General features: G+C 44.1%; 2 protein-coding genes across 4 annotated transcripts in view; both read right to left on the bottom strand.

Moving 5' to 3' along the window:
• Nucleotides 1-10,647: 10,647 nt before the first annotated feature.
• Nucleotides 10,648-27,619, bottom strand: part of LOC311323208 (uncharacterized protein) — a 33,111-nt gene continuing 16,139 nt past the window's right edge. Inside the window, exon 14 of one of the 3 annotated variants that reach the window (XM_084455391.1) lies at nt 10,648-10,903. The gene's annotated coding sequence lies outside the window, so the exon portion shown is untranslated. Of the gene's footprint in view, nt 10,904-22,535; nt 22,657-27,044; nt 27,171-27,619 lie in introns of those variants that run through there. The other 2 variants (XM_084455393.1, XM_084455392.1) reach the window with 2 other exon arrangements.
• On the bottom strand, nt 16,654-22,413 carry LOC311323346 (uncharacterized protein; the record flags this gene model as incomplete). The annotated part of the gene is made up of 12 exons (XM_084455547.1): nt 16,654-16,821; nt 17,186-17,266; nt 17,690-17,779; nt 17,914-18,108; nt 18,401-18,556; nt 18,896-18,991; nt 20,234-20,412; nt 20,525-20,823; nt 20,945-21,119; nt 21,414-21,789; nt 21,867-22,028; nt 22,276-22,413. The coding sequence occupies 12 exons, from the start codon at nt 22,411-22,413 to the stop codon at nt 16,660-16,662; spliced, it is 2,109 nt and encodes a 702-aa protein (XP_084311673.1). The 3' UTR covers nt 16,654-16,659.

A 27,619-nucleotide genomic window follows, 5' to 3' on the forward strand; every position in this document is an offset into this window, starting at 1 on the left:
GTGTGAATGTCTTGGATTGTGATTCTGGAGTTACCAGTCACACCTGAAAAGAGAAACTGTCTCTCTTTATCTCTCTCAAAACACTAATCTATATTAATGTAAATACTTATGCTGACTGGTAATGCATGCATTCTTTGCACTGGAGAGAAGTTTTGTGGGGGTCAGCTGTCAAACGTGCGTGTACTGGGCTGGCACTGGCACAAAAAAGTATCAAAACTCGAAAGGTTCTGTACAATTAAATGTATCAACTCGAAGGAACCGAATCTTTGAAAAGAGTCGGACTGCCCATCGCTATTGCGTTGTAGTGTGAACGGGAGAAAACGCAGACTTTTGAAACTGATGACGCAGACACCCACATTCGCTTCATAATGCCTGTGACCATTTTCCAGAAGAAAACAAGCGACATCAGCCTTAACTACCAGTCGACGGCTGCAGGGGAGCCTCTGTCATTAATTGCAGTGGATTTATTTCGTTATCGTCTCATGGTTGACGCAGACGCTGATGGACGCAGTGGAGCCAAGGGGTGACAACGCAAATTTGCGTGCCTAACAACACCAATTTGCGCAGGTGCTGTTGCAGTTCATCCCATGATGGTTCATCCATATGTGTCCTGAACTTGGCATTGTATGACCACGGCTTGCTTAACAATATGATTAAACTGTTAACCATGACTTTGGTATATAAAATAGGATTTTTGTCTTCTGCACAACCCATGCACGCATAACATTCTTACCCCAAAACATGGCCTTAAGTGCTAAGAAGCTCAATGACCACACCACTGCACTGTGGGCGTCAACATATTTGTCCTACTATGACATCACAATCAATGGATAGTATAAATAGCTGGTTCTGATGGGCTTTCAATTAGTATATCATTTCTTCAGGTCACTGCAGTTGGCTTACATTGGTAGCCTTATCATGAGCAATCTGGAAAATGATAACCCCTTCACTCCACAAACAGAAAATGGTAAGTTAATATTTCTGCAGGAATGCAATGGTCATATTTCACCATTTTGAATCCAAAATACGTCATTTGTGTGATTCGTGTAGATCTGATGAGTTCTTGAAATTGGGGACTCGAGGGTGTAGATAAGTGTTGCTATTAGAGTAAGTTTTATATTGCATACCACAAGATCTACTACAGCAAAACATGATCATGTTTATTGCTCTTTTGAATTTGCAGGGACAGTCACGTTGCTTGTGAACCATACTGCCCCTATGCTCCACATTGCAGGTAAGTTGTGCCAGGTGCCAATCACTGTGCCTGGCCTTCTTGTGTTGGTGGGTCCCCTGGTCCCATATCTGACCACTGAGGCTCCTGCAGACACATGTGAGCTGCTCCTCAACCAGGAGCTCCCTCGGTCACCAAAGAAGAAGAGGAGGAAAAAGATGCGGTCAAGACACCCCGACTTCACGGTGAAGTACAAAATATTGTTGGAAGAAATACGATTAGAGAAGGAGGCTGAGGCAAGAACCCAGAAAGAGGCAAGCTGTGCCGGCCCAAGCCACAACGAAAGTAGAGAGGAGCATGATGATGAAGAGCTAAGGAGAGCAAAGAAGATGGCAACAATTAAAGGTAAGGGCCGGAGACATGCAACACGAGAAACAGGCAAGAAATCACCATGCAGTGGCAGCTCTCCGGGTGCAGGACAAACAGAGCAGTCTGGCCCAACACCTCCAGCCGACATTTCTGAGAGGGACAGCCAGGAACACCCACTCAACCAAAATGACCTAGACTACATACTCTCCACTCCACTGGAGGGGGAGGAAGAGGAAGTAGCAAGGCTCCTACACATGTGTAACAGAGTTACTGATGTTCCACCTCAAAGCTACCCAGCTCTCTCTGAGGAGCTGTATGGTGGAGCTGAGGCTGCATGCCCCCCTCTGGAGTCGGAGGCCAGCGGGGTCCCTGTGACCAGACTAGCCCTGTCCATCCCAAACATGACCCCGCCTCCAATCTCTCCTCCCCCTCCACTACCTTATTTTGGTCTTGTGAACGGGGAGAATCTGGACGCATTCTGTGACTGGGCCCCTCCTGGGAGCCATTTTGAGAACGAGGACCCTGCTGGCTACCAAGAGTTTGTGATGGGGAGGCTTAGTGACTCACGGAAGGAGTTGAGGAGGAATAGCCAACTGCAGCGAGAGCAGGCAGCCAGGGTCACCTCCCAGGGCGTGGACAACAACGTGCTGGCAGACAGGGAGGAGTACACTCTGGAATGTTACACGAGACATGAACTTGGGAATAGTTACTTCAAATATCCCGGCCATGACATGTATTTTCCCCATTGAATATTTGCAGCAAAGATTAAACAAATGGTTTTCATTTCGATTTTCTGATTAACTTAGGAATTGAAGGATCTGGCTTGTGGTTAGGTTAGGTTAGGTTAGGTTATGACCGAAAGAATGAGATCACGGATACAAGCAGCAGAAATTAGTTTTCTCCGGAGGGTGGCTGGGGTTTCCCTGAGAGATCGAGTGAGAAGTTCAGTCATCCGGGAGAGACTCGGAGTAGAGCCGCTGCTCCTCTGCGTCAAAAGGAGCCAGTTGAGGTGGTTCGGGCATCTAGTGAGGATGCCTCCTGGGCGCCTCCCTAGGGAGGTGTTCCAGGCGTGTCCAGCTGGGAGGAGGCCGCGGGGTAGACCCAGGACTAGGTGGCGGGACTACATCTCCGCACTGGCCTGGGAGCGGCTAAAGATGGATGGCTTGTGGTTAGGTATGGGGAAATGAAAAAACGGAATAGAAAGACAAAGGACAAGCTTTTTAACGGTTATGACCTAATCAAGCAGACAATCAGTCGTGAAACATCATTCATCCTTGTCCGTGTGTGTGTGTGTGTGCAAGTGTGTGTGTGTGTGTGTGTGTGTGTGTGTGTGTGTGTGTGTGTGTGTGTGTGTGTGTGTGTGTGTGAAAATTGGAAAAACACACAGATAGGCAAGGCATGTTTCTCTATCAATTAATGAAAAAAAAACATTTCCATGGAGAGATTACAGACAGAGATTACGGAACATTTACATTCCACATTTTCCAACTGCTCGCTCATACATCCTTGGCTCTTCTGCATTCACTATGGTTCTGGCCTCCCGTATGACAGTTCAAATGTTAACATTTCAAGAGGTTTAGGCATGCATCTATTTTTAGTGTTAATGGTTGTATCATTTTTTTTGTTGTTTACGTTTTTATTCCTAATTTTAGTCCCATTGAAATGCATGATGACTTGCTATACCTGCCGGCCACCATACCCACGGCAGAGGCGCTGTTGCGGTGGTGTGCCGAAAAACGACTGCCTGCCAAAAAACGACAGGCCTGTCCGAAATGAACACTGAATATCGCCAAAGCTGCCTAAATGTAGGCTATATTACTACAGGGGATACTTCAAACATTAATAGGCTACTTTTTAGAGTCAGATGATATTATTATCTCAAGTCTATAGCCTATTTGTGTGCCTGTGACTCGAATATGAGATATATATCTAGTAATACACATGTATACATACGTGCACACCTCCATGACACAATCTGATGGCTGCTGGCACAAAGGAATGTCTGAACTGCTCCTTATTGCACCTGGGTGGGATGAGCCTGTGTGCTTGAGCTTGTGTCAAACTACTATGACCACGTGATTTATGACGTCTGAGGTGCAGTTTACAGGTTTACACTACAAGATCCCTGCAACTTTTGTTTCGTGTGGCCTTTCGTTTACAAGACAACGGCGTTTTGCGGGCCTGAATCCGCAAACTTTTGACACCGGGTCCCAGAGTGGAATCTTTTAAAACGCCACCGTAATTCTCGCCGTGTAACCTCATAAGTATTATGATAATAATAACATAGAATAGCTAAACATAATATAATAGAATCAAATAGAATAGGCTGGTAACAAAATGACACATTTTATAGCATGCATAACCTACAAATCAGCTAGGCCATGAGGCCCAAGGCAGTAGATATGGCTAAAAGACGTGTCATTTTTAGGTTTAGGCCTACATCATAGGCTATATGTGTGCTGTTAAGGACACTTTTTTATATAATAGCCTATAACAAAATATAAATGTTTTAAGACTGTGCTTAGGCTAGCCTACTATTATGAAATAACGACAGGCCTACATTTGACAGGTGTGTGAAAACCTGGCGGAAGCGGTGTTCATAAAGGATGTGAATGAATTAGATTTATTTAACAGTAATGTCAAATAAGGGGAACTTAGGCCATGCCCAAAGCCTGTTGCCTGCTGGCTTGGCATGCGTAGGCTACTACAGCCTTTGCAAACATATTTGCGGGTCCGTGTGAACGCGGATCCTTATCGCAATACTGTTGTGTGAACGCGGAACTTTTGGGAAACGCAAAAGAAGATCTTTCCCGTTTTGGAAACTTCGTTGTCGTGTAAACGTGGCCTGAAGCTTGGTGCTGCTTCAAACGTCATCGAAGTACCAGAAAAGCTTTGAACGTTTTCGCACAACCACTGCACCTTTGACAGCATGCTAGTATTTCTGCAAACCACCAGATGGGGAGCTTCGGCTCTTTTTCCGGCACAATCAGGAAGAAGCCCCAAAAGCTTTACAGGGCTTTCGTCCATCCCTAGTCGTCAGTGGCCTTGTAATAACACTTGTAACTGTAGCCCGTGCAAACTCGGGAAATTTGCAGCAAAGAAAAAAGTCATTACCCTTCCCTGATTCGTCACGTCCCTATCACGTGACCCTTTTCCGGAAGAAAACAAACAGCGGGGGTTGCAGACAGATACAAACTGCCGCAAAACGCCAAAGAAGAAAAGTAGTTGCAACAGATGAAGAGTATAGCCTACCAGGGGTTGTTTAACATGGATAACGAAATACAGGCGTTGCTGACCTTGCTAGCAGCTGTTGTGCAGGTAAAGACTGCATTTCATAATGCGGCTACTGCCTACATGCGCAGGAGGCAAGCTATTATTCGAACGATTTGCGACAATTCCCGTGTCCAGCGGCGTTATCGGCCCTACATGGAGCGCCGGTTTTGGGTGAGGCCGGGAAGAACTAGTGCCTGGTGGGATAATTTTATCAATGAAGTTGTGGTTCCTGAGGAATGGCGAGAAAACTTTCAAATGTCCAGATCGGCACTGATCAACCTCAGCGAAAGACTACGTCCGCACGTGGAAGGAGCAACAACAACAATGAGGGCGCCCGTGGATGTACTTACAAAGGTAGCCTGCACGTTGTATTACCTGAGTGACGAGGGAAGACAACGGAAAACCGCTAATGCATTTGGACTATCTCGATCAGTTGTTTCAGTTATCATCCGACAAGTTTGTAAGGCCATCACCATATTCCTGGGTCCAGACTACATCAAAACACCGAGCACAGAGCCCGAAGTGAAGGACCTTGTCGACAACTTCTACCAAACACATGGTATGCCACAGTGCTTGGGGGCAATTGACTGCACGCACATTGAAGTAAAACAACCCCCAGCTAAACCCACAGACTACATCAACAGCAAGGGGAGACATTCATTGAATGTACAAGCGTTGTGTGACTACAAGTACTGTTTCATGGACGTTGTTGTCAAATGGCCGGGTAGTGTGCACGACGCGCACATATTTTCCAACTCCAAACTGAGTGGTGACCTAAGAGATGGGACAATTCCTGCCTGCCCTAAAGAATTGGTGGAGGGCGAAGACGCTGTCTCTGTGTTTCTTCTGGGTGATTCGGCTTATCCCCTGATGCCGTACCTCATGAAGGAATACCCCAATGGCGGGGTTACCACACAGGAGCAGCAGTATGGGCAATCACTTTGCAAGGCACGCATGGTGATCGAATGTTCATTCGGACGTTTGAAGGCACGGTTTGTGGCTTTGAGGAGGGCGATGGACATAAACATGGAGGACCTTCCTTTTGTCATCTACGCTTGTTTTGTTCTGCACAACTACTGTGAAATTCACAAAGAAACGGTAAACGAACAAAGCATGCATGATGCTCTCGAGTACGACAGGAACTTCCAGCCACCCAGTACTAGTGTGGGAACAGACGACGAAACCGAGGGGAAACGAGTGAGACGTGTGTTGACCAAACTTCTTGACATAACAAGGATATAATCTGGCTACAGGTTGATGGGCTTAGTATTACATCCAACTTATTTTGATCGTTCTGGCCAAATTACATTACTATGCCCTTCCCTTTAGGTGGTGAAGTAAGTAAACCAAGACACTGGGGGGTGAAAAGCGAGGGCTGGGAAAAGGCCCAGGCACCGAGGTGGCTCTGATTGTTGTGACCCCTAATTGGGGCTGCACTTCTCACTTTGTGAATGCTGTGTGCACAAAGCACGCTGAGTTGGATAGACCCCTTCTGCAGTTGGGTTTTTGTGTATTCTCCTTTGGTAATACACTTTGTTAAACTTAGAACATTGGCAATGAATCTTTTCTGAACAATACTGTGACAGAAATGTCCACAACACAATAAACACCAAATACCAAGTCAGAAACCTAGTGTCATGTTTGATTCTGATCTTAATTTTGAAGCCCATCTTAAGAATGTGACAAGAACATACTTTTATCACTAGAGACACAATGCTAAGGTGAAACCTTTTCTCTTCCAGGCTGATACTGAAAGGCTAATGCTTCACTAGCAGTTTTTATTAGGCTACTGTAACTGTCTGGTCTACCAAAGAAAGCTATTAGTCAACTTCAAGTGATACAAAATGCTGCAGCACAAGTCCTCACTAAGACCAGGAGGGCACACATCACACGGCAGTCTTGCAATCACTACACCGGTTAGTTTCAAAATACCTGCCTGTTTTTGGAATAGATTTGAATGTTGTTTTATCTCTGTCATGCTCAGACAGTAGCAGTAGTCATCTCATGATGGGCCCATGAATGTTTAATAGGTTCTCAAAGTCTCAATAACTACTTAACTATGAACTAACCAGCTGCACAGGCCTTGTAGCATGAGACCAGTCAGCGATGTGTCTGTATGTGTGTGTCACCTCCAGCAAACAGGTGTCCATGTGTCACAGTGTTACCGTTCTGAGAGACTCTGACCAGGGCACCATGAGGGCCCTCATAGACCGAGTCAGTCCTGTGTGACCCCCCCCCCCCCCCCCCGATGAATCCATGATAAGTAGCCTATCCACAAAGCTGCAATCCTCAGGTGGGAAGATCCCTAGTGACAAGGGACTGCTGCTTCTTACCTGTGGATGTTTCCTTCTACCTTCCTATACCATAGGGGCTGCTGGTGAGCAGGGCAAACCAAACTATATACTGCAACATGATTTGAGCAATAAGAGTTAAAAAAAATGAATTCCCTGGAAAACAAACTTTCTGAATAGTATATTACTGTACCAAAATAAAGTTTATTTCAAAACTATGCCCCTGTTTTTCACCATCTTTTACCATCTTTGTATCTTATACATGGAATATAAGAAATCTATACAAACAGACATTAAAAATTCAGATGTACTCTTTAGTAGAAACAAGGAGACAAAAAGATGAAACGAAAAGAAAATACAAAAACAGCATTCTAACTGATGAGTCAAAACAGGACATCACTGATGTCAGACACATCACACAAAGAAACCTGGAGGGATACGCTCATTGGTTAATTTCTCTCAACTGAACAAACGTAGGCACAGTAGCGGCCTATCATGGGTGGGAGTGTGTCTAATGAGCAATGATGCAATGCTGTAGTGTTGCCTTACCACTTAATATCAATAAACACAGAAATAAAAGGATGAATGTGCAACTAAGTTTGTTTGCAAGAGTGCCAGTCAGCCTACCTCGTCCCACAACCCTCCAGAATAGCAACACAGCGTCTCCCATTTCTCCCTAAAAACAACCCCTGAGTGAACTGTCTTCCCTGCCATCTAGCCCTCCCCACTCTGATCCTCCCCAGCCTCTGTCTCTTAATCCTGCTTCATCGCATGCCTTTTTTCTTCTTCATGTTTTAAATGGAATTGTGAATGATTTTTTTTTTTTTTTCTTTCCAGGATCTTTGGTGGAGGCTAGGCCCCTCCCTGAGGCATGCCATGCACTCTGTCTTCCCTGGCACTCTTTGTAAAATACTGCAATCCCCCAGGTGCCGACAAACTGCATCCTTTTCTTCTGGTCTCCAGGGCATCTTCTGACTTTTCACAGCACCTACAGAAGCGATAACGGACAACAAAAAGAAATAATAGTAATGCTGGAACGGCAAGTACAACCTAGAGCACCACCAGGAAGTTGTTTTTGAAATGATCTATTATAGATGTGTCAGCTCCTTCATAACTCTCACTAAGAATGGCTTAAAATCCAGAATCAAAAGGGCTGGGTTTGGATTTCTCTCTAAGAACCAGGCCAGGTCCAGCCTGGCTTATGTGCGTGGCTGGCTTGTTTCTGTTCAGGACTGGTAGGACAGAAGCTAGTCATGCCACTGAAATAGCTGAATTGAAATGACATGAAATAATGTCTGATAAACTAAGATGGGTCTTGTCGCCTGGACACATCAGTTCCAATGCTTCCACTGCTAATCCAGCACAATAAGTGCAGGATAGCCAGTTAGCTCATGAGCTCACAACAACTAGCAGCAGCTTCCTTAACATTAATGGTAGAGGTCAGTGGCTAAAGCAGTTACACTGATGTTACACTATAATGTTAGCTATTTTGTTGCAATTGGTTCAACTTCTGTTTCTGGACAAAAGTCATAACTGCTGTATGCACTTCCCTTTAGGTGGTGAAGTAAGTAGACGGTAATCTCTGAGAATGCCCCGCGTGGGAGTCCAATGCTCTGACCACTACTCTACTTGTGGAATTTAGGGATAAAAAGGTTGGAGTGAAAGGATGAACATGTGGAGGTTTGGAGTATAGTCCCATGAAGTCATCCCCACCGGGTCTTGAATTCCGGTCTCCCAGGTGGGAGTCCAATGCTCTGACCACTCCTCTACTTGTGCAGTGGAGATCAGCAGGTTGATTTTGGTGTCCTTCTTGATTTTGGTGCTGGGACTACTGCCTCTTGTGGTGCCAACAGAGAGATGCAGGCCAACATTGTCGGGAGGGAGGGAGGGAGTGATAACCCAACAAACGCTTCCAGCCACTCACAAAAAAGGGGGGGGAATTAAAGAAAGGCAGGACACTGTAAGATTGGGCGCATAGTGGGAATATTGGTCTCCAACTTGCCTTGGTCTTTATTCTCGATAGTGCTCTTTATTCTCCGTTTTCTGGGTCGCTTTTTTGGTGGCCTCTCCACATCAGCTCTGCCTACATCACTCTTTGTGTCTTAAAAACATTCAAGCAAATCAATATAATTTTAATCGGGCAACATATACGGTCTAAACACAGTAGACAATGACGTCAAACATGGACAATTTTCCAATAAATATTTAATTTAATTTCCCAATCTTGTTATCATCAGCATCCCAATCAACGTTGGGGGAAGGGGAATGGCTGGATCTCCTCTTGTCTGTAACACTGGTACAAACTGTGTCTGAAAGATATACAAGCAAACAAGATGATAACTCATGACACTTTCATCTCCAAATTGTTGTTTGTGATAATATGGTCAGAATGTGTGCCTGGCTAGAATGCTCATCTTCCTCAAAAAGCGGGAAGAATCCTTTAAAAGACATGAGGCTGCCAAGATACAGGCTCAAACAATCATGACTTACCTTTCCCATTATTTTCTGAGGTAGAATCCAGTCTGGATCTCCCTTCCTTCCACGCTGTTGCCTCAGACAGCTGTTCTATTGATTTTTCTTCCAAAGCCTTGTGGTGTTTTTGGAGTAAGACTACATCCTCTATTAGTGGAATCAGATTGTCCTTGTTCCGTTTATTTTGTTCCGGGTCTGTCCTGGCACGTCTGGAGACATACGCACTCCAGTAGGTATCAATCAACTTGATGAAGTTTGCTGCATCCCTTTCAGACACAAAATCATCCTTCTGCACGCTTTCTCCCACCAGTATTTCAGCCACCCTCTTTAATGAATATCCCAACTTGCAGGCCAGTGAAGGAGTGTGGTAACTTCTCTTTGGTTGGAAATGTCCACTTGTTTTGCGGGCTGCGGATACAGCTAACCTAAATCTAGCTGGCACACAGACCTCTCGCAGAGTTTTGACACTGGAATCAATACTTTTGACAGTCAGCATGAATCTACCAAGCTCCCTTGTTTTTTGAGCCCAGTAGCCAAGTTCAGTTTCCTTATGTGTTTCATACATGATTTCTGCATATTTACAGATCAAGGGGTCTGATTTTGACTCAATGGAGATTAAATCAATCCTCATTTTGTCCATAATTTGTCTGCTCCCTTTAGAAGCATGATTTTTGGTCGGAATGAGGCAGGATGCAGCAGCTTGAACTCTCTCTCTTTTGGAAGACTTCACTTCTGGTTTGATTCTACAACTCTTCTGGTGCTTCCAAAGGTCATGTTTAACAAATAATGCCAAACAGTATCGGCATGGTAGGTACTTGCTAGGTGAAACATCATGAGCGGGCTGTCTCCATGTTATAATCTCTCCATCTCGTTTTTGTAGTACTTCAACATTGTGGTGGTAGTCACCTTTGTTTCTGAGTTGTTCAAACAAAATTTTGCGTTTTTTTGAGCCTTTTGGGAAACTGATTGCACGACTTACTTCTACTTCCTTGTTGTGTCGCCTTTCAAGGTGCCTTGCTATTTTGCTCTGTGGCTTTGAACAGTAAACACAGTAATGCTTCTTGTCCCATTTTCTTTTCTCTGCTTTACTGGTCTTCTTAACCCACAATGTTGTCTCACCCACATCCGCTGTACTATCACAGGATTCCGTCACATTGGCTGGCTGCATTTTGAATGGAGATGCACACAAGTCCTCCGGCTTCTCTGAGGCACTGTCTGGTTTATTTTTGAATTGAGGTGCACCAGAGTCCTCAGACATGCTTTCCTCTGGCAAAGACTCTGACCCACTGCATTCAGAACTACTCTTCTCTTCATATGTTTTGTCATCCTGAAAAAAAGAAAGAGAAAAGCAAATTAAAAGAGTAAGTTTTGAACCAGTCTCCTGACATGATACATGGTCATTTTGAAATACTGTATCTACTGTCGGCTAAGAAAGAGGCTTCCCACACAGTGTCCTTACTTGAAAAATTACTTAATTATAGAAAACAATGTTTCAGTCACCAGACCTTCATCAGGTTAAAATTGTTTTAACTTGATGAAGGTCTGCACCGTGGCCCTCATTTATCAAAAATGAAAATCACGCCCCTACATACTCTGGCCTCGCGCCTACCTACAGTATCAACAATGACTGTGTTCCATTTCCTTGGCTGCAGGCTAGGCATTTTCACTGACTGGCAAAAATACATCTTGTGAATGGCTTTGTATGAATGGCTTTGTACGTAGGTCCACCACGTGTTTTTCCACCAGCACCTCAATGTAGTAGGCAAAAACTTAACCTAGAACCTATCTGTATTATATTTGTCTGCACAGAAATCCATGACTGTAGATGAATGTGTGCAGGTACCCATCCATGTGGAGGTACCCATATATCATTCTATGCAGCTTACCCTCTGAGGAAGTGGCTAATGAAAGGGTTCACTCATCACTTTCATCTGACTCCTGAACAGAACACCTTCAACTAGCATTTGATCTCTGCCCGAATGGTGGTCAAAAATGCATTTGGACATTTGAGGTGCCTTACCAAACACAATGATCTGGACATTTCTATAATACCTGACATTGTTGCTGCTTGCTGCACACTGCATTGTTTGTGAGATGAACTTTTTTTTTTTTTTTCAGTAATCAGATTACAGTTACTGACCTAATAAAAATGGGATTACTTTTGAGTTACTTACACGCATGCATGCTCCCTTTCATTTGGTTGATATGCGCATGCGGTCTCTGCAGTCGTGTCTGAACTGACTGTTTATGTCATCAGGGTCAAGATGCCAAGAGTGCTGCTATAGGATCAGATTTCCTTGTGTTTTTTATGATCTGAGATGCAAAACTGATTCTAGAGTAGCGCCCTGGCGTACACCCGGCAAAGCTTTGCATTGGGGACGAGGGATGTGCTGGGTGTACGGTGTACGTTCCTCCGCCAATTTCCGCAGGAGGGTTCTAAAAATAAGCGGGTGGGCTCAAAACGTCCGGCCCGGCCTCCTGGACGCGAGGGCGTCTTCCGCCCGCCGGTCAGGCCAAGGGGCGGGGCATGAAAATTCTGAACGCGCTCTCTCGCTTAACATGGGAGTTAGAATACTAGGGTTTCTTGAAACTAGGGTTTCGTGCATTACCTTTTTCTTCCACGGGATGGCACAATGAATGGACGCCATTTGCGGATGTACACAAAGTACACCCGACTGTGAGGCGTACAAGTGTACATCCAACACACTCCACCCAACGCAAACTCAAACATGCCTGGGCATGCCTTTCAATGGGAATCGTTCTCGGCTGTACACCATGTACACCATGCATACTTTTCATTGGGAAAACAGCATTTTTGACCATGTGTCCTCCCAGAACGCCGCTTTGGGGTGTGGCCTCGTCGGCTGTACGCCGTATACAGCGCACATTCTTTTCAATGGGAAAATTGCGTTTTTGACCATGTGACCTTCCAGAACGCCGTTTTGTGGCGTGGCCTTGCCGGGTGTACACCATGTACAGCACACATACTTTTCAATGGGAAAACAGCGTTTTTGACCATGTGAATTCCAGAACGCCGTTTTGGGGTGTGGCCTTGCTGGCTGTACACTGTGTACAGCGCGCATACTTTTCAATGGGAAAACAGCGTTTTTGACCATGTGACCTCCCAAAATGCCTCTTTTTGGCATGGCCTCTCATAATCCGCACACGGCGCATCCTCCCCCTCCCCCCGCAGGTGCCCGATGCCTCCCACTGGCCACCCAGAGCACCAAGTGCGTTAAAAACGTTACATCTCCGATCGGGCTCATATCGGGACAGGGCCGAATGGCGTGCGGGGGTTTTGGACCAATCAGAACGCTCCATTTTCAACGGGCTCCGATTAGCACGAAACTCGGTGAGGATGTAGAGGGGACAACCTCAAAGACAGCCTTTTGGTCAGTGAGGGCCAATCTAACGTTCTGGAAAAAAAATGCATGTAAACTATGCCGGGTGTACACAAAACCTATGTGGGGTGTACACGTCTGTTTCTCCTAAACTATTTGAGCTAGGAGGCAGCCCTATTAGTATTTTCATAGTAGCATAAGGTATTCATAGTCCCCCAAACAAGAACCTTCTCACTCCCTCCACTTTGGAGAAACAGCAGTGTCCAATCGTGTACACCTCGCATGTGTGAGTGTAAAAGTGTAAAAGAAAAAAAAAGGAGTTCCGACCTGCCTGAAAATTAACACGCTAAGAGTAGCCCTGGTGAGATGTGCATACTGGTATATCAGCCTTTTTGCCCCTGCTAATCCAGATAAATGACCGTGTGAATGGGAGCAAGGTCCCTATTCAAACATATGCGGGGTGTACACTTGACATTTTTAAACAAAGGTCACGGGGCTTCGCGGACCTTTGAAAGTGCAGTACAGAAACAATAGTTTGGTAAGTTACACGTACTGCTCCCCCATTACAGAATGTGCAGAGTTTTCGTCTCTGCCACTTTCAGTGGGTCAATGGTCAGGGAGTTAGGGAAAAAACGTACAACCGGACACACCTGTACATGGCCGGTGTACACATGTATTTGGGCTTGGTTGAGGGTGTTCCGAAAGGTCAAGTGGCCTGAAAATCGGGTGCCTAACTTGTCAGTCAGTGCCGTTCGAGGCTGTAAAGAGCTATTTCACCAAACCCACCTGCAAACCCCCCATGCACCAACAGGCCTCACTTGGAGCCTAGCTAGAGTAATTAAGGTGGTGTACAGTGCTCTTTCTCCTAATCGCTTTGGGCTAGGATGCCATACTTTAAGTATGTTCAATTCAACATAGGAGAGTCTCAAACTTTTTCATATGAGCCTTCTAGGTCCCTCCACTGTGGCCAAAATGACCTGTTAATGTCCCTATGTTAACCTATGCTGGGTATACACAGAACCTATGCGGGGTGTGCACAGCAGTGTGTCCTCAACAATATAAGCTAGGAGGCTGTCCTTTCAGTATGTTTATGTCAACGTAGGATACTGTTCGTGTCTCGAACGCCAGCATTCTAGCTGCCTCCACTTTGGAACAGTCAACCTCCCATGTTAACGTATGCCGCGTGTACATGAACATATGTGAGGTGTACACACATATTTGTAACGTTTTAAGGGTGTTCCCAAAGTACTAGACGCGTCAAAATCGGATCACTCACTCATGAGTCGATGCCATTCCAGGCTGTGAAAAAAAAGTCAGTTATCTCCCCTAGGAAAAAAAACATCCTCACATCCTTCTGTCAAACAGGACATTGTTAGACTCATAGACTACGAGAGCATCCTGTCCAATGAGTTGATTGTTTTGATCAAAAATAAATAAATACTGTATATTGGAAGCTGAGGCTGAAATATGTTGTTCCTTGGCCCACCAAGAGCAATCTAAGCTTTGATTCATATCTGTGTGATGTTTGTAGGCTGTACAGTAGGCCCTACAGTAAAGTCGACAGCGTGCATATGTTTATATCACAGCACTATACTCCCTTCTATTGAAATTATTTGAAGAGCTACGAGCCTGATATATTAGTATATTGAAGTCACCTTATGTCCCTCTAAAACCACCGAGTTTCAGCCTTCTAGCTTCCACCGCTTTAGACTGACCAGCCGTGTACACCTCACATTCCAGTGTACATCCCACAAAAGGTTAACCTGCGGGTGTACACTGCTGTTTCTCGCCAACGATTTGGGATAGGAGGCTGTCCTTTTAATATTTACACGGTACTATACTGTACTATTTGTCCCCAAAAGAGCAACCTTCTATCTCTTTCCACTTGGGAGAGACCGCAGTGTACACCCGGCATATGTTGGTGTACACCGCGCATATTAAACTATAAAGAGCAGAGACAAAAACTCTGCACATTCTGCAATGGGGTTACAGCATGAGTATCCAGACAGATAATTGTGTTTGTGCTCTGCTTTCATAGGTCCCCGAGGGCCTGTGACCTGTGTTACAACTCTAGAAAGGCTTCATTTGAGGCCTACTCCCATATCCGTACTTTAGGGGTTAGTTAGCTGAACTCTCTCATAACAGTCTTCAAGAGCATTGCCTTATGTGCCAGTGTATGGATTATTAGGTCTCTAGTCCTTTGGTAACACCTTCAAAGGTTGAAAAATTGGGTGTACAACTGCCATACAAATGAATGCATTCTTACACAAAGTCTCTTCCCGTGACACTACTAAACAGAGCAGAGACAAAAACTCTGCACATTCTGCAATGCGGTTACAGTATGAGTATCCAGACATATAATTGTGTCTGTGCTCTTCTTTTATAGGTCCCCGAGGGCCTGTGACTTGTGTTACAACTCTAGAAAGGCTTCATTTCTGGCCTACTCCCATATCAGTACTTTAGAGGGTAGTTAGCTGAAAATCATCATAACAGTCTTCAAGAGCATTGCCTTATGTGCCAGTGTATGGATTTCTAGGTCTCTAGTGCTTTGGTAACACCTTTAGAGGTTGAAAAATGTGGGTGTACAACTGCCATACAAATGTATGGCACGTGTTCATTCTTACACAAAGTCTGTTCCCGTGACACTACTGAAAAGAGCAGAGACAAAAGCTCTGCACATTCTGCAATGGGGTTATAGTATGAGTATCCAGACAGATAATTGTGTCTGTACTCTGCTTTTATAGGTCCCTGAGGGCCTGTGACCTGTGTTACAACTCTAGAAAGGCTTAATTTGAGGCCTACTCCCACATATACCAAGGGATACACTGCTGTTTCTCCAAAGTGGAAAGAGATAGAAGGTTGACCATTTGCGGACTAGGACTATCCTATGGTCGCATGAACATCCTTCAATGACAGCTTCCTAATTCAAATCGTTGAGGAGAAACCGCTGTGTACACCCGGCATATGTTGTTGTACAATGCGCATAGTTTAACATGCGCGGTGTACATCAACATATGCCGGGTGTACACTGGTGTTTCTCTAAAGTCAACAGAGATACAAGGTTACCATTTGGGAGACAAAGAGTACGATATAGTACCATATAAATACTAATAGGACAGCCTCCTATCTCAAATCATTGAGGAGAAACAGCAGTGTACACCCTGCATATGTTGGTGTACACCGCGCATAGTTGAACATGACAGCTAGACAGGCCAATTCATCCATATTGGCTGGAGCAAGGACTCTGATATTCAAGAATCCTCATAGCCCCATAGGGTCCTCCTAACCACCCTGATTCCTGAGCCAATTGGACGAACATTTTTCGACCCACTTGGACTCTAAGCTGTCTTCCTATCCTTTTGTTATTCACAAAGTCAATGTCACCATAGGGGAATCTTACACTTTTTCTTTCTTTACACTTCAATGTCCTATGTATGCTGGGTGTACACCAACATGTGTAAAAACATTTATAATAGTTCACGCATCCTTATCTACGGTATGCGTCTATCAGTGACATTACCCAAGCACACTGATGATTGACTATAAACAGAAATACTGACAATAGGCAAGCAAATTGTCAAATGGAATATATTTACAAAAAACAATGAATAACAAACAACAATGATTAAATAAGTTATAAGGAATAATAAGTAATTGAACAATAATTAACAAGTAATAACAAATTTTCTTTTTGGATTAACAAAAAACACATTTATTTACATGGAAAACTATTTCTGATTGTTTAGTGAAGCTTGCGCTTCTTGACCAGAGAGGAAGTGTCATGCCACTTCTCTCTCAACATTCTTGAGTTGCGAAGCCTCTTGAGGGGTGACTCCCTCTCAGTACATCTGTCCAGGACGACACTGAGGCCCATTATTGGTTCACATTTTGTAGGGGTTCCCTCCTGCAGTGTATGCAAAAAAACATGTTTTAGTGTTTCAGGGCTTGACATTTAACACAGAAATTACTATATGACAACCCTAACCTCAATCTCCCTCCCAACCCACAACCCTATCTCCGAACTCTGGAACAGACCCTTGCGTTACTTCTTAACATTTGAAACATCAAATGAGAAAATGAAAAAAAGCAAAAACACAAACAGGTCTCCCATGAATAAAGTCTAAATGTACAAAACACTTAACCACAGGATAGTCAGAGACACGCAAATAGTGTTAAAACGTGTGAGAAGAGTTGAGGATGAAGGGATAGGAGTCAGAATGTTCTCTCCTGAAAGGCTGTTCATATATCATCAGTAGGGTCAAACTAACCTGTGTCACGGCGGCCTCTTTCAGCTGCTGCCCAGACTCCTCTGATCCACCCTTGCTGTCTGTTGATTCCTCACAGGGCACCTGGAGAGCGTTGTGGGATGGAAACACAGAATGTGGGCATCATTGTGTATTCATTGTCAAGATTGCAACTATACTATCTAACTTAACTTTTTATTCTCCTTTTTTTTGCATAACACTATTCAAACTTTATTGATTGAACATCTTCAAACTAATGGCAAAACTAGAACAAAAACAAGGCAAAAACAAAATTGCAGAGAAAAAGGACACATAAAACTACCATAGAACCTTAACAGAGTGGGATGTATAACACTACTAAGTGTCTTACACAGCAACTGTGTGAGTGTGTGAAGCTAGAGCAAAGCTAAGAGAATCACGCCCATCAGATGAATGAAGGGCTGGTATTAAACAGGTCATGGCTATATCGCATAGCAAGACAGCGAGACAGAATGATTAAAAAGCTTTCAGAAAACCCACTTAACTAACCTCTCCTTCCTCCTCTGTGTCATTGTCAGAGGTCAGCTCCGCCTCCTTGGCCTTCTGCTTCCTCTGAGGGCGAGCCGACCTGTACTGGGCCTTGGGAGAGGATTTTGGAATGGAAACACAGAATGTGGGCTTAATTTTGTATTTGATCCTTGACCGTTTTGTATTGTTTGTATTTGTGTATGTCTGAGATTGGCATCAAGGTTGTCAAATAAAAACAAACTAACCTTTCCTCCACCAGGAGCCTGGGCCTTCATGCGTGGAAGCTCTGGCCCCTCCAGACTGGCAGCTATCAGGTCCCTGATATTCTGTGTCTCGTCCGCGTTGGGGTTGAGCGTATAGAACGTGTCAGAGACTTCTGTGCTGTGGCACAGCAGGTCTGTAATCTTTTTGCGGTTCGCTGGTGTCTGACTTTGCTTTGCCTGAAAAACATTCAATTCACATAACAGAAAGAGAGAAGGACAGAAAAGCAAACATCAATTCACACGTACTATTTTTCACCTTTGGTGTCACTTGTCAAACATATTTGGATACATCCTAACACATAGTCGTTGCACACCCCATACTCAGGACTCTAGTTGCACCATACACATTTCTAATAAACGAGCCCCAACGGCCTTCAAACGTGCCGCCCACCTGAGTCGCTCTGGTTCCATCCTAGTGTACAACAACACTCATGTTTACGTGTGTTTGTGTATGTGTATGCGCACTTACGCAATACGACACCACTGTGCGTATCAGTGTGAGGGTTGGTCTTTCAGGCAGGCCGGCATCCGCCCAGGCTTTCATGAATAAGGACCCGACGACCTTGCATGTGTGCCGTCCTCTTGAGAAAAGAACATATTTGTTCTTGACCCCCCGAATCTTGGCCTAAGATAAGATAGCCCTTATTATTAATAATAATAATATTGGCTCAGATAAGAAAGCCCTTATTAATTGGGAAAATGGGACTGTCACTGCAACAAAGAGAGTTGAAAACATGTATACCTCAAGTAACCCTTAATAAATGCCTTCCTATGCATTACTACATACACACACAGACACACACACACACACACACACACACACACACACAGACATACACACACAGACATACACACACACACACACACACACACACACACACACATACACAGACAGACAGACTGGCACAGACTGACACAGAGGCAGACAGTCGTGTTCGATGATGACGCTTGCTTTACTACTAACTTTGATGGCGAGCCAGTCGCGGATCCAGCCAAACTCTTCCTCCGTCATGTGCACGATGGCCGGGCCATACTTTGCTGCAGTTTTGTGATTTTTGACCTGTTGCGAGCAAAAGAGAGAGAAAATGAGTGAGATGGAGAGAGACAGACATTTGAAAGTGGCTGACTCTTCACACAGTGGGCTCTATTTTCGTGCAACCTGTTGTTAAGTCCTAGGCGCAGCGCTAGGCGCCCATGTGTTGTGGTGTGACAAATGGTCTTAAGCGCTAAGCTGGCGCTATTGTCAAAGAGGCTGGATCAAGATAATTATATACACGTGGGTGTGGTGTCAACATGGCCAATCACAACACCTGCTGGCCATCCCTTTAATATAAGCGGGCAAAGCGCTAAGCGAATTGACAAATTGAACGACGACGTTGTGCGTGTGGAGAGCTGTTGGCCACTAAGAACGATGGACAGAACTGTTGCATGCTAGATTGATAGGCTGTCATTAGAATATCAGGATGATAGTTCGCTACAACACCATATTATCAAGAAATCCAGTGTAAGCTATCTGTACCCTGCTGACGTTTTTGCATGCATTCATTCATGTAGCCTAATCCATATATATGTATTCATTCATCCAGCTGAGACAGATGTGCTGGTGAGGGAGAGTCGCAAAGCATCTGTAAAGTAAATGTTCATTATTATACCCCGTCACACATATCAAAACACTGCATTTGAACTGAGGTTGATTTCACTCTAAAGCCCAGGGTAGGCTAGTTGTGCAAAAGTTGTGTATGTATGTACACTATGCGTAGCCTACTTCCTCATTACAGATGCGCATGCATTGGGAAAGGGTGAAGTTGCTATATATATATATATATATATATATATATATATGTATTACACTTTAGGAAGAGTTATATATATATATATATAGGAGTGAGATTCGCCTCAAAATGAGCTGTATTTCCCCATATGTCCATATTTCATAAGACCTGTTCCCACTTAAGTCACAAAATTGTACGCAGAAACTTAGCGCTAGCGCTTAAGACCTGGTCCGTGTTGGTCAATCGCGCTAGGCACAAAGGGTTCGTTTTCTGTCACAAATTAGCATTGCGCCAGCTGATTAACATTGTCACACCCTCTCTTGCGCGGCCAAGCCCACTGTGGCGCAAGGCGCATGAAATCAAACCACGAATTTGTCAGAATCAGTTTTAAGACTTAGTGCGCGCACAAAAGTAGGGTTACGGCATAACGTTTGTGCTTAGGACATAGCGCCTGTGCAAAAATAGAGCCCAGTATGTCAATTGGAGAGCAATCCTATTCTAATTGTTATCTAAATCATCTAAGCACTCACTTGGATGAGGTAGGTGTCGTCCCCTCGGAGGTCGTGGCTGGTCTTGGCCTCCTCCACCTCGTCCTCTGTCATGTTCGTATAAACACCCGTTCTGTGGCCGAAAAGGCTGGACCAATAGCCCACCAGGTACCCATAGAACTGCTTCTTGGTTTGGTGGTCAAACTTGTTCTGGAGGTCCTCTGGGGAGAGAAAAGGGAGAAGAGAGACAAAAGAGTTCACTCATGATGATCAACCTTTACTTACCGAGAGTTACGGTGTGACCCAGCATTGTAAAAGTGAAGAAAGACGTACTCAGCAGTTTGGGGATGGTCGCCTTGGCCTTGGCTTGGAATGTTTTGATGTGCTCCTTCGTTGGCCGCCTGTCCATCTTGCCCCTCATTACTTTCATTCTGTGGATCACGCAGTCCCTGGTCGTGGAGCGCACGTTCATGTTGAGCTCCCGCCGTATGCCGACAAATTGCGAGGTAGTGAGGCGGCAGTAAGGCGGCTTCAGCTCTTGCATATAAGCCATGAAGTGAGAGATGTTTGCTAGGTAGTACCTAGCCGTGGTGATGGTATGGCTCTGGTCCTTGACCAGGTGTTTGCCAAAACTGCACAGTGTGTAGAAGACAAAGAAAATTGATATACAGTTTTAGTATTGGTTATGGGAATGAACGGATTAGATACATTTGAACCAATGGCCCGTAACGGAGTAATCACAGCACTACTCACGCTCGGATCCTGTCCAAGTTGAAGATGAAGCTCCAGTCAGAGAGCTTGGTGTGTCCCCTGCTCATATAGAGCAGGAAACTTTTAAGCCGACCGACTTTTGACTTGGCGTTTTGACTCTGCTTTTCACTGGGATTTAGCCCCTCTTGAAATGTTCTGTAGCCATCCAGGAATGTCTCTGCAACGCCACATGTATTACACTTTAGGAAGAGTTATGAATTGATTAATGCATTAATATGCATTAACTAACCATTCTAGGGACATTACTGTTTAATATGCTTAATGCTTAATACTGTATTAAGTCATGTTAATTATTGTACCCTTATTGCAAAGTGCTACAAAGTGCTAGTTGGATTAATTTCAGTTTTATGTGTTGCTTGGCATTTTAATTTCCTTCGGGATCAATAAAGTAAATAAAATAAAATCAAATAGCCCCATACTATATACAGTATAAAGAGTCAAGGAACCTTACCGATGGACTCAGGAAACCCTATGAATCTCATAAGGTTGCCCTTGCCCCTTCCAGAGCCACAGGGCCTCTTCGCCTTTACAGGGGACCGTTTGACAGACGTTACTGACACTTTAGTTGCCTGCGGGGTCAAACATGTATTGATCTTGCGCTTCCTGACCCGTGAGGAGAGGCTACTGGTGCCAGGCTGCTCTGAGTCATCACCAGACACAGCTTCAGGGGGGTCCGACACGCTGTCATCAGCCGGAGTGACAGGCTTCTCCGGGCTCGCCCCGCCCTCATGAGCTGTTGCCTCAGACATCTGAGACAGCGTTGGATCAAAGACGGTCTCCACGGTCTCCTCCTCTTCCTCCCCCTCCAGAGTCTCCTTATCCGCAGCCTGTAAGATGGAGAGAGTATACAGTGGGTTTTTTAGACGGACGGACAGACAGACAGAAAGAAAGCCATGTTTCTAACCTGTTGCCCCAATTGCTGCACACCAATACGCTTATATCTGCGTAACAGGTTGGTCAGCTGGGAAATCTTGAGGTCCTTTTGTAGGATTATTGCATCCCTCCTATCCATCTCCCTCTGTGCGTTGGCTCGGTAGAGCTTGCAGGAGGGGTTGAGGCAGAGTCCCTGTTGGGAAGGGACATCAGGGAGGGTGGAGGGTAGAGGGACAGCACTAGGTCCCTCACCTGCTGTGTCCTTTGAATCAGGAAAAATAATCAGATAAAGATACTTTAGCGCCATTTATGCCCATCGGGAATTGGCCTTGGGCACAATGGGACAGACAGTTAACAGTAACATTAGATAAAAACATTACAATGTATTAGAACGATAAAATAAACAGCAATATGCGAACATTCAAAGCAGTACAACTCACGATAGCCTCTGGCTCATCCATGCAAAGCGGGTCTTCCTCCACGTCCCAGTTTGTTAGGAGGGGCACAGAAGGATTGGTGGCCCTTAACTCCGCCAGGCGGTGGACAGTCTCCTTCCGCCTGGCCGTGTTGAGCCACATCATTCGGTCCTCCAGAGTCAGTTCCTTGTGACTGATTTGGAGGTGCCTGGTAAGGTGGCTTTTTTTATGAGCACATCCAGGAATGGGGCATGCATTTTTTCTGATGCTGACCTGGTTATTGCCAAAATCCAAAAGGATGCGGCATTCCTGGACATTTTTAATATAATGGGTGTTCTTAAGGTGCCCCTTGAGTGCAGCATAATTTTTATGGCAAATAGGACAAGAAGCCATGGTCGATTTTAACTGAAAGAGAAAGGACAGCATATATCAGCATTCACTAGTTAATTACAACTGATTATCTTTAATATGATAAAGTACATGTGATATTTGATATTTATATCATAGTATATATATGTAATACGTGGATATAATCAAAGTTTACCAAGCATGACATTCGCAACTGTGTGTAAATCATAGCAGAAATTATCTTAGAAACCAGAGGAAAAAAGTCGCGTCATTTTTCTCCAATGTAGGCTACCTGAGATCAGGACTTCTATGATTCGGGTTAGAAATGATCCGGTTTTAGAAAGTGTAACTCAAAAGTAAAGAAATTAGTAATCTGACTACTTTTCAGAGAGAGTAATCAGTAATCGAATTACAATTTAGAGAAAGTAATCAGTAGCTTGATTGCTTTTATTAAGTAGCTTGCCCAACACTGTACATCATTGACATACACACATATATACATACATATACATATATGTATAATTTTTTTTTTTTCAAATTCTTGATCAAATTAGGAAAAAAGTAAATCAACGCCTTGGTTCGTACAACATATTGTTAGCTTTATTCTACAAAAAATACATGTGTAAACTGAATGATTCTGAGCAGAACACAATCAAAGAGCATGTCTTTCTCAGGTGAATCACACCAACACCAAGAATAATTCATTGCTTTATAGTGTCAGACCCAGCTGACGTCATTCTAAGGAATTTAGGGCGTCTTGAAACAGAACAGGAAAGGTCTCCCTTGAGACAGGCAAGAATGAGATGACCAGGACCCCTGCTAGGTGTGACAGAGAACAAAAGGTATGGCTTTACAGTAGAGCAGTAGAACAATAAGGTAAACCGGTCTTGACCAGTACTGTATTGTTTAGGCATGAGCCCCAGGGTTTCACCTCTTCTTGCCAGAGCATCTGGCTCTGGAATGACAAGTGGGGCTCTTCAGATCTTCAGACATGCAAAAAGGTTTAGAAATAAATACCTGACCACTTCTATCTCACTCATACCCCAGAGGGGGTCAGATTGTTAACTCCTTCACAGGTGCCCTAGCTCAGTGTTTCTCAATCCTGGTCCTGGGGACCCCCTGCCCTACATGTTAATTTGAATCAGGTGTGTTGGAAAAGGGAAACATGTAAAACATGCAGGGCATGGCCTCCCCTGAACCAGAGAAACACTGAGCACCAGCCTCTTCAACAAGGCTCGTGTCCCCCTCTGACCCCAACCCCCCACGGACCCCACCACCGTTGAGACACTGTCGATACACTTGCACATGGTATAGGATGCACTGCACTCACATCACACCGCACACACATATACACATACACACACTTGCACATGACCTGAATCTACTATATAGGACGCACCGCACTCACATATCACGCACAGTATCAATGAAAACCTTATTTGAGCTGTGCGACATGCATCGTGGGTGCTCTCCGTGCAACCTTTTCTAGTTTTACATTGTTTTTTAAGATGGAGGAAAACCATTAACATATTTCTATGACTTAAGGGAAGTAAAGACGTGAAATGTCATGTAATTTAATATTAATAAAAGTTTACATTTAAATCACTTTAGAAATGTCTGGTTCTTTATATACATGTATTCATTTTAACCATTTAGCATTCTGCCTGAAGGTGCACTTTCAGATAAAAATAAACTGACAAAGAGACATTACTAACTACTTTCAATGTCCAAGAGTAAATCATATTTTCATCCCAGGAAATACAAAGCAGGTGTCGTAAAGTATGTCCATGACTAAATCATATTTTCCTGCCAGGGAAGAGATCCAGCCGGTGAGAGAAAGTGTGCCTTCAACTGGTCTCGCTGTTCTTTTGCCATTGTTGTGCCAATCTTTGCTCCGCTCACTGCCACAGGGGCGAGTTCTCCATCCCTTCGCCATGCTCCACGGATGATTCTGTGGTTCTCATCCTCCATGTCCAGAAAGGCGGGTGGCAGGTAGGCCTCTGATGCCTGCTCCCTGAGGAAGTTCTGAACACTGAGAGCAGCAAGTATGATCATTGTCACCTTTTCGGGCTTAAGTGCAATGCCAGTCAGAAAAACACGTAATCTGCTGGCCAATATTCCAAACGCATTCTCGACAGTGCGCCTGGCCCTCGACAGGCGATAATTGAATATTTGCTGTCCACGGTCCAGGGTCTGGGGGGGGTATGGCTTGACCAAGTCGGTCCAATGAGGAAACGCTTCATTGCCGATGAACGCATATGGCATGGTTATGTTGGTATCTGGCAGTGGCTCTGGACGGGGGACATTCAATAGATCTCTGTCCATGGCAGTACGGAGGTCTGACTGGCCAAACAGCCCTGCATCTGACATTCTTCCCTGTGTACAAAACTTGGCATAGATAAATTTGTAGTTTGCGTCGACTACTGCCATGAGAGCCACTGAAATTCTGGATTTGGATTTGTAAATACAGTTAATGTGCTTGCCACCAATGGCGCCTAGGCAGTGAGGAAATTGCCACTTCTCTTGAAAGCCCCTTGCCACCTCTCGCCACTCTGCCTCTGTTGTCGGTGTCTGGAAAAGATGAAAGCACTACTTATAAGCATATGATTGTATTGTGTTCTTGGATTGAAAAAGCATGCATATATACAGTATTATGTTTTGCTTTTTGGATTGAAAGAACATGCATATATACAGTATATATGTTTTGCGTTAAGTAGTAACACTATCAGTGTAAGGCTTGTGGAGGTTGTGGGTGGTTATGGCAAGTGGGTTGGATGGTGGGGATTACGGTTGCCGTTTTATGTAGGCTGGCATAAAACTTGCATAATTTGTAAGTTTATGTATAATATTTGTATGGATATTAATTGTATGGATGTTAATACACTGTATGCTGCTTCTTTATGTTGTGGACCCCAGGAACAGTATCTGCTGTCAATGGGGGTCTTAATAAACAATGCTATATGAAAATGAATACTGAGGAGGTAATAGATAGGCCAGTCATAAATATGTTCCTATAATTTCAAAGTATTGAGCGTTGACAAATCAATCTCTTATTTACGCAAAAGTCATACCTTCAAATAGTCTTCTTTCAAGACGTCATACAGGGCTTCACAAGTCCCCAATACTATCTCACTGACAGTAGTTCGGCCGATCCGGTACTGGAAGCACAGAGACCTGAACGACTCTCCTATAGAGAAGAACAAGGCTTACAGTGCATCCAGAAAAGTATTCATGCCCCTTCAGTTTTTCCACATTTTAGGTTACAGACTCAGTCCAAAATTGATTAAATTCATTTTTTTCCTCATCAATATACACACAATACACCATAATGACAAAGTGAAAAAAGTTATTTCGATTTTTTTGTATTAAGTATTAAGACCCTTTACTCAGTACTTTGTTGAGGTACCTTTGGCAGTGATTAGATTAGTGATTAGTTGATTTGAATCCACCTGTGGTAAATGCAATTGATTGGACATGATTTGGAAAAGCATATGCCTGTCTACTGTACTGTATGTAAAATAGTAATAACCCACAGTTGACAGTGCATTTGAGAGTCTAAACCAAGCCATGAAGTTGAGGAAATTGTCCACAGACCTCTGTGACATCTGGGAAAGGGTACAAAAACATTTCTGCAGCATTGATGGTCCCGAAGAACACAGTGACCTCCATCAGTCTTTTGGATCCACCAGGACCCTTCCTCGAGCTGGCCGTCTGGCCAAACTGAGTAATCGAGGAAAATGGGGCTTGGTCAGGGAGGTGACCAAGAACCCGATGGTCACTCATCATGCTATGCTAGGAGATCCTTGATGAAAACCTGCCCCAGAGCACTCAGGACCTCAAGGTTTACCTTTCAACAGGACAATGACCTTAAGCACATAGCCAAGACAACACAGGAGTGGCTTCGGGACAAGTCTGTGAATGTCCTTGAGTGACCCAGTCAGAGCGCAGACTTGAACCTGATTAAACATCTCTGGAAAGATCTGAAAATAGCTGTGCAGCGACGCTCCCCATCTAACCTGACAGAGCTTGAGAGGATCTGCAGAGAAGAATGGGAGAAATACCCCAAATACAGGTGTGCCAGGTTTGTAGCGTCATACCCAAGAAGATCGCTGCCAAAGATATCTCGACAAAGTACTGAGTAAAGGATGTGAATACCTATGTACGTGTTTGTGATATTTCAGGTTTTTATTTTTAATACTTTTTCAAATCAAAACTCACTGTCATTATGGGGTATTGTATGTAGATTGAGTAATTTTTTTTGGGAATCCATAAGGCTGTAATACAACAAAATGTGGAAAAAGTGAAGGGATGTCTGGATGCACTGTATGTGTAAACATTTTATTTGAAGCAATGTTTTGAAATTTTTCACCCTACAATTAAATGTTTTTAAATGTATTCTCTTTACCGGTAACAAGGAATCGTAGTGCGACTGACAACCGCTCTCTGGCAGTGATGGCCTTCCTAGTTTTACTGGCCCTCTTGCGGATGAATGGCTCCACCTTTTCAAGTAGGTAATTGAAATCTTCCACATCCATCCTGAAAAGATTTCGGAAACCCCTCCTGTCATTGCCCTATAGAATAATAAAATCAAAACAAATCTTTAGCAGTATTTGGAAACTCGATGTGTTGAATATTTTACCCAAGATCCTCAATGACTTTTGGTAAAAACATTGGTTTAAATGACAGTCATACAAGTCCTTCCAGAGTATATACACATTTTTTTTTCCTCCACAAGACCTTTTTACATAGAAAGCTTGCTACACCAGTAGCTAGCTAGCTAGCTAGTTTGCTGGTAGCTAGCTAGCTAGCTAGCTATGTTCTTGACATGTTAACACAATCGTTACCTGAAAATTCTCCTTGATGGATAGATCATACTGTCCTCTTCTTGACACCCAGGAAAGGGTCCACAATCGTTTTTTTCTTTCTTTTCTGAGCACAAGACCGCCACCATAACATACAGCGCTTCTTCATATTTATTTTTTTAGCAATGACACGCATGGTTTTGAAAGACAGCATACTG

Source organism: Borostomias antarcticus (genome assembly GCF_949987555.1).
Source record: "Borostomias antarcticus genome assembly, chromosome: 21".
NCBI lineage: Eukaryota > Metazoa > Chordata > Actinopteri > Stomiiformes > Stomiidae > Borostomias > Borostomias antarcticus.